Source organism: Egretta garzetta, unplaced genomic scaffold, assembly GCF_000687185.1.
Source record: "Egretta garzetta isolate BGI_Z169 unplaced genomic scaffold, ASM68718v1 scaffold638, whole genome shotgun sequence".
Taxonomy (NCBI): Eukaryota; Metazoa; Chordata; class Aves; order Pelecaniformes; family Ardeidae; genus Egretta; species Egretta garzetta.
In genome coordinates this window covers 624,824-633,268 of record NW_009260676.1, presented here as the reverse complement: position 1 = coordinate 633,268, position 8,445 = coordinate 624,824, and the positions used below count along the sequence as shown (strand labels likewise).

Sequence of the window (8,445 nt, the reverse complement as noted above, 5' to 3'; positions counted from 1 at the left end):
GAAAACTGGAGCTGAAAATATTCAGTCTGTTGAAGATGTGATTTATGAGACTGTTTACAGGCTCAGGTGTGCAATTTCACACGTTAATCTCAAGGGGAAAAAGTTTATATTAAAACTTGTGATTTCATATGTAAATTCAGAAAATAGTGGGGTTAGATTCTGACATCTGTGACTTAAATTTATTTTAACATACCTGCAAATATTTTTTCACATGAGTGTATGCTGTCTTTTGCTTTCTAATAAAGAAAGCCAACCTGAAACGATTAATGATAAAAACCCGCACCGTCTTGTTTTACCTTAGTGGTGTAAGACACATCAAATGCAGGTTTCTGTTTTATCAGAAGATTTTGGGAAGTCCAAGGGATACTACTGCAGTATTTAATATCCTAACTGAAAAGAGAAGGTGCTGAGGATTGAGTGCAAGTTTTCGAGATTCAAACTCTTAGTTAGCCAGTGAAGCTAGAGAGTTGTTAAATAAGAAGTTTTAAATAGCCTTCCTAAACCCCACTCCTCTTTCCGCTGCCTGGTTTCTTTTGGCTCTGGGAGTGTTGCCATTTGCACTAGTATTTCATGTTAAAGTGAGACACAAATCCTACTAAAATTCAACTGCATTTCATTTGAAAATACCAGCCTTGCTCTCTGATCATCAGAAAGCTTTCCATCCTAAGACTTCCTTTTCCAGTATTTAAAAATAAAAAAAAAAAATGAAAAAACTTTTTTTATGCTTTAAAAGTAGAAATGATTGAAAAGTAAAAAATACAGAGTATAGTTCCCCTTTAGCTGATCTCACGCCACATTTTGCAATCTTTAGGCTTCTAAAAGAGTCAGAGCCAAGAGGATCATGTTTCAAAATGTCATCCCTAATTATGAAATAAATCCACACGGGAAACAAATTACATCACGCTTTTATCTCTGCGTATATAACCGATATATTAAAGAGACCCGTCCCTTGTAAACAGCTTTGCCATGTACCAGTTTGTCAGGATACAGGGTGGGCGTACAATGTTACACACATACATGTGTGCATGTACACACGTCCTCTGCTACAACCAGTATTTTCATTAGTTCTTGATTAGCTATTTTGCTTATTTTTTTAAAAAGCATAGTTAAAGCATTCGGCATGATCTCAGCTTGAGCCTTTGGGTGCTGCCACAATAAGAGTAATATTAGCACTATGGTTCTGCAGAAACCGATCCTGTGGATCCAGCACTGAGCTGAGAGGGAAAAGTGCTAAGCACAATTTGCACCTCAACTGCTTACTGTCCTGTATCTCTGTGCCTCCAACACCATATCAAGTGGCAGGAGCACTTCTTTTCCTCCACCATCTGTCTGTCTCACCTAGTAGGCTTTGAGGGCTCTTGCTGCATGTTTGTGCTCAGGACAGTGCATCTCAACTTTTGGTTTTAGTCGATGCATCAAGCCGACTGTTGCCTTAGCGGCGTGCAGGAATAAGTTTCCCCGTGCCCCCAGCCATTCTGGTGGGAACAGGATGAATGAACTTTACTGCAAACCTAACTTAGTTCCTGAAGGATTGAATTTGCCGATACTAGGCCTTAATACCTTCCCGAGACCAGTGTGTTTAAAAGAAATACTTGTGACTTGCTGCTTGCAATCTTAACAATTAGCTATCTCAAAAATGGTGAAACATCCATGTCTTCACTTCAGTGTAAAGGCACGCGATGCAAACTCTAGTGGCTGACACGCACAGTATAAATATAGTTATTTTCCTTTCTTTAGGGAATGTATCGTTCTCAATCCAGTTTTAGGATTACACTCTAATCTCAGTCTCTGAGCAGTCTGTGCCCACGTATCTAGGATTAGTATTTAGCCCTACAGCCTCTCCAGTGGTACCTTACCCCAACTAAGAGGACATATTTCATGATCCTGTATGACATAATGTTGGTATAATTGCTTTCTTGCTTTCCAAGTCATTTATTTTGCTGACTGTGGTTCTTAAATAAGTGCAATCTCTAGTTTTATGATTTAGCAAAGGTTTAGGGCAAGAATCCTTGATACTGCAGTTAATAACATTGGAGTATTAATAATATTGGAATATTTATCTATTTTTTAAAACAGCATATGATTTCTCAAGTAATCAGGCGAGCTTTTTCTAAAAAGGGAGACAATGCGAATGAAAATGAGACTATGCATTAATTTCTTCACATATTTCACTCATAAGCATGTGTACATGTTTATCTCATGTTTAACTGATTTCTCTGACATGGATTTACCCGAGCATTTTAAACAATACTCAGCTTCTTCCAAACAAGCTGTGAATCCACTGCAAAGCTATACTGAACCTTGCCTTAAAAAAATGCTAAATTTATATGTTCAATATGAATAAAAGCAGTATTAGTTAATGGAATCTTAATGCATTTAACTGAAAAAAAAAGAAGTCTTCCAACAAGTCTATATTATACATAAGACAACACTGTATTTTGCCAACGCAATTAATAATATAGATACACAGACTGCTATAGACATTCTGAAACTGCATATAGCATGATTAGATTTGGAAATGCTTCTGGTTCATGAAGTTCGTGTCTTGCCACTTCTCATCTAATAAATTGAGACAGAATTAGTACTGGGCGAGTGGTTCTGCCTGCTGCCAAGAAGGGTTTGCTAAGGGTAAGACTCTAAAGGTAGAGATTAACTTGTTTTCATCCCTGTAATGTGCTGTACAGCCAGGATTTGTGCAATAGGATCAGAGAAGAGCCATATATGAATGTAACACTGGACAGCTGGCGTGTATGAATTTATATGAACCCTGATGCAAGATTTTGAGCTACTCAAATCCCAGCTAATATATGTATCAGAAGTATACTTTCCCTGTTCCCTCAGAGATCTTTTTTTGCTGATGTTGTTTTCTAATATGCTAGTTGTTATCAAAACAGTGTGAACCTTAAGCACCCTAAATTTGACCTGCAAGTCAGAACCTCAGCTAAGAAACCAAAAAAAGTGGTTTTCCAAATGGAATAACGTATTAGTCGAGTTCAATATCTCCTCCTGACACAGGGTTACATACAAGTCTTTACATTAGGTTATTAAGCTAACTATTTATCCCACCTTATCAGTTCAATACTTCCCTGAACAGGAAATAAACAAGTCATTTAATACTGGTAATGTATACATACAAAATGTGACCTTCAAATTAAATTTAAACCATACTGATATTATGACATTCAGCTTGGGAAAGCAGACTAACATTCTGGTAGAAATAACATCTCAACGTTTTTACCACAAATACCAGAGTTATTTTTATGTATCTGAGAAGAAATACGAGATAAGTTAGATAGGATTGACTGGCACACCAATGAAAAAAAAAAATACAATTACTTCATTAAGCAACTCCAGTGAAAACCTCCTTAAGGAATCAAACCCTCCTTTTGGCTCATGATGATTCAAAAACTGGGTCAGTGGAAGCAGTAAGCTACAGCTTTACTGGAAGAAGATACCAATGAACTTTCAAGTCACATTATTCCATGATTTTTTCAATACTATGTCTTTTCCATGTCAAACCAACAGACCACTTTTGCAAGGATAAGTTGCTTATGTGATGCGCATTGCCTGAAGCGATGAATGTTGTCTGAAGTGATGCTCTGTGAATCTTGGTCATCTAGTGTACAATGATCTATCAGTAAGCATGGATCAACTTCACTGTGGATGCTGCTGTATTCGGTACCCTACACTCAGTGAAAACACCAGCATTTAAAAGAAAACTTCACTTTTTAAAAGAAAGATTTTTAAGAAAGTTCTTAAATAGTTTTTGCTTCAGCTCTGAAAGGAGGCTATGTGAGAGACTACCTGTCAACAGACAGTATAACATACTTCACATCCAACACAAAATCCAGACCTGTTTTGGGAACTGCACAGACTATACAGAGACCACAGTGATGCTGGTGCTACTGGTTTCTAACCACGCTTACTGCTGCTCAGTTGTTGCTAGGTGTCTGTCAGAACAGGCAGGGTATACGGGATCCCATGGGGAGGTGGTAGATTTGGATCAGAATAGATAGGTCTTTTCCCACTAGGTTTTCCTTGATTGTACACTTCAAAGTTGTATCAAATAATTTTAGTCACAGGTGTGATTTTAGAGAGGAGCGTAGAAGTTGTAGGTGGGCCCAATAAAGTGTCTTTTACTTGTATGGGATTTTTTTCCCCGCACAGGGACAGCTTCCCAGAACAAAGTGCATTCACAACTGTGATTAAAGCTGGGGATTGAAGCATTCTAGCAGTTCCCAAAAAGCACAAGTGGTACAGCTTGTCAGTCATCTGACAGACAAAACTTTGTTACTGTTAATACTAGCTTTTCTCCTTTTTTCCTGATTTACTAGAATAAAAAGATTAAAACCTTCTGGTTTTTTCCATTATGTCTATCTGGACCTCCGCTGGTTGCTTTGCACCTTCATATTCTCTCGTCAGGTGCACCAGGCAAAGGCCAAAGGCCAGGCTTTAAGTGGGTTAGCATAATGTTTAAAATTGTGGCTTTGTTTTCCAGAGTATTTAATACATGGCCACTCATCCATGAAAGGAAATGACCTAAATGGCTCACTGGACCAATATGGTATGGCAAATACCATCATCCCAGTTGCCATCTATTTTTTGAGCTGCTGTAAAGTTTAGTTCAGCACTAAATCGCTTTAGTACTGAGCTTTAAAATGCTTTAGCAGCTCAGAAGCACTTTGGCAGCTCAAATGCTCTTCGTGAAGCACCCAGCATCCTAAATCGCTTTAAGCCTAAAGTATCCTAAAAAAAAAAAAAAAAAAGGCAAATGGAAACATGTCCAGCAGCACATGTTCAAATACACATCAAGAACAAAGGACATGGTGCTGTTCTTGGGTTTGGCAGGTTGGTCCGCTTCCAGGAAGACCTGAATCTTGGCCCGCACTGAATCTAGCATTTACAACATTTACAAATGTAAAGAAAGATTTTGAGGGAACTCCAGTGGTGTGGTCCAAGTATAGCCTCTACTCTCAGTCTGAATGAAACAACTTACCTACCTACCTATAGAAAACTCACTTTGAGACTGAGACCAAGTATCTTCACCATACCAAGGAAATGGTAAATTCCTGAAGCATATGAATTGGATTGATAGCTTTTCCTTAACATTTTCTGCAACTCCTCAATAGGTCAAAGGCAATAAAAGGAGTTATAATGGTTAATTTATAAATGGCTTGGGTAACAAAATATAGGATTTGGCTTCCATCAGATTTTGCATAATGAACAGTTTTTGAAGTTTGGTTCTGTTTGGAGAAGGACTGGTTGCGAAAAGGGGAACTTTGGTTGTTCCTGCTCACTGTTTCTAAGGAATTTCTGTATCCTCAGAAACTAGTTTAAAGGTAAACAAACCACTTGGCAACTGGATCTGCCTTGTACTCTTAGCAATGCTAAGATCTCAAGCTGTGTTTGATCTCACTGGTACTCATACAACACCACTGCCTTTGCAGTGGTTACATATGCACAATTGGTCCCACAGTTGGATTTCATCACGCCAATGCTGTTAATCGCAGGCATTGACTTTGTAAGGCTAGAAGCAGGGGCAACGTAGTATAAAAATGAAAATAAGTTTCAGCCTGCAAAATAAGCAAGTTTGGCATAAGTGTGAAAACACATGAGAAAGACCTGAGCAAAAGGTAGAGTTCTCAGAGAAAGCTGGCATTTTAGTGTAATAGCATTATCACGACCCGCTAAAGGCAAATTGGCAAGTAAGCCATAAAAAGTCAAACCAGCCAAAGCTCTGGATGGTTTTGGCCATTTGTGCTTCAGAGATCACATCTTTGTGGAGTGATGGTTAACATTAATTCAGCAGTTGTCAGCACTCAGCTGAAGTAGAAGGTTGCTGCTGTCAGGAAATTTGTCAGTGATGGTTTCCCTGCCATGGGATTCACCTCCCAAAGTACAGCTTTATTTACCTGTACATATATAGATAATTAATCTGAGCCTAGCTGTTTTTAATCACTGTTTTCAACACTACAAAGCATGTTCTTTTGCCTTTTTTACTTCATTTGGCAGTCTTAAGGGAATGTCATTTGGAACAGCTTATTTCTACCACTTCTTTCCAACTGTTTCATTTAGTTTACAGTAGACAGGGCTCCAAATTATTCCAATTCCCAAATTGAACCAAGGACACCTGCCTTCCTGAGTATGAAGCACATGTCACTGTTCTCAGGGCTGCTGTGATACACCAGGGGCTGCAGGCACAAGCCTTTGGCTTAATTGCATCCTTCTGAGCAGCTGGTATTTCCCAGCATCCTGACTTCCCTTGCATAGCAAGACCCAAGGACACTGAACAACTCAGTATAAACAAAGGCAACATTTGCATTGTCCTGAAAACTGAAAGTTTCTATATGGTAACCAATACAATCCACAAGCACTGAAAGGCACAACTGTGGCCGGCAGAAGACTACCTGCCTATCTGAGAAATAACTTGTGTAACCTGCTCTGTTCCTTACATTGTTGAATGTCTCATTCTTTTCTTTGGGCCTGCTGATTCAACAGAAAAGTTTTTGCTGTCTCCTCACAGCATGACTCCACGAGATCACATGAGAAAAATGTCTATCCTGGGGGAACAAGGAACACTGGAAGAAAAGCACTTATACCGATTAGCAAGTGGCATGGCAGCAGGAGGTAAGCAGGAAGAAACCTAACTGCATATTTGGTTATAGGATTGCCAGTATCTGTACAAGGAACAGCCAGCGACAGGTTTAATGTATTTAAAAGGCACCTCAAAGTTGTCTTAGAAGTAACTGAAGAAACATTTCTTTTAAGATAATTAAAAGTTAACATTGGGGATTTGGGGCATTCAGAACTTAATATAGAGATGCTAAGCATCTGGAGAGTCAAGGTCACATAAGAACTCAGCAACAAAAGCCATCGCTGGACATTATGATGTTCTGATTCACCACTGCAGGTGGTTCTTTGTAGAGCTGCTGTCTCATAACAAGGCAGGTTCCAGCTAATAAGATTTTTCTAAAAATAAAACTGTATTAGAAATGAAAACTCTCTCAGAACCTAACATTCATGGCTATTCTCTTCCATTTAATAGTGATATATGAATTATTGTTGATTGTAAGTTGTCCTTTGGTACCCTTGACTGTGCACATCCTGTTTATTTTTACTGCACTTTGTATAAAACTACATTATTTAAACAATGTGGTTTAAGGTGGCCGTGGAAATGTCTTTTTTAGTTGCTGCTATTAAAAATAGTGTGTTTTGCTAACTAAAATGCTGGCACTCAAGGAAAAAAGCCCTATTTTTTCTGATAAAGTTAGAAAGTGATTCTGTCTATGGTATAATTTACTACACCTGCAACAGAACTGTATATGCTTTATGTCAGAACTGCGGCAGCGGCAAGAGATGCTAATGAGAAATCAGTTGATGGCAGTAAACCCTCAGCTAATGGGCACAGGCCAGCAGAGGATGCAGGCGATTCCCTCCCAGTTTGAGCCTCGACTGGTAGACAGGTATTTTGCATCATTTCTCTACTATAACACTTCAGTTAAAGAATAACTGTGCATGTGCTGTACCTGAGTATATAAAGATCTTAGATTATTCTTAAACAATGTCCTTTGCATATCTGAATGTGTTTTTTTCCCCCTCAGAGATCTGTTACCCTCAACTGAAATGATGGCATCAGCTGACCCAAGACAAATCCATATAGCGTCCCACCTTGGACCCACAGTCCCACAGCACGCAAACATGCCGAACATATTGTCTAACCGTGTTTACCCAGGCCCAGGTAATGAAGCATTGTCTGCATCCTGAAAAGTGATAGTATGTAAATGAGAAAGCAAACTGCACCTACTAGTTTTTCATAGTTTTATCAGTAGCATCAATAAGTTTATTTTCTTTGGAAAAATAGTCTCACTAGAAGGAGGCAGTCTGCCTACCAGGGATTCTAAACTGGGCCAGTTTAAGTCTAAACACATCCATTTTTAGCTTCTGTTAAATACACTGTTTTCAAAATCATTTGTATGTTTGTGTTCTCTCCTTTTCCTTTCGTATTTTCCAAGCATTTTCACACCTAAACAGAAGGTTGTAGCTAAACAAATGAGTCCAATCAACAACGCTTTTTGTACATTGAACTCCTGTTCATGTATGAGCATTGACTGTTTTAAAAGACTACTTCACTAATCATATTCTTTAATCATAATATCACATGCCACTTTACTCACGTAGGGCAACTACAAGTCCTTTTAATAAAGGCTCGACATTACAGGGCACAGCTGTAAGGGGAAGGCTGGCTATCACAGCATGGCAACAAAACTGTGGCACGCATGACGCTGCACATAAATTCACATACCACTTTATACAAAGAGGTCATATCTTAAGGTTCCTTCTTTGACAAGAGTGAATAAATTCACAATGCCACATAGATCTATAAACAGGAATTTCTGGCTTCAGCTTCCTGCCCCCCCCCCCCCGTGGGTCTCCAATAAAAAATCT

General features: G+C 38.8%; 1 protein-coding gene across 1 annotated transcript in view; it reads left to right on the top strand.

Moving 5' to 3' along the window:
* Positions 1–7,362: 7,362 nt before the first annotated feature.
* Positions 7,363–8,445, top strand: part of SAMD7 (sterile alpha motif domain containing 7) — an 8,447-nt gene continuing 7,364 nt past the window's right edge. Inside the window, exons 1-2 of the mRNA XM_035901185.1 lie at positions 7,363–7,463; positions 7,602–7,738. Coding sequence (XP_035757078.1) covers positions 7,363–7,463; positions 7,602–7,738 — 238 coding nt within the window. The remainder of the gene's footprint in view (positions 7,464–7,601; positions 7,739–8,445) is intronic.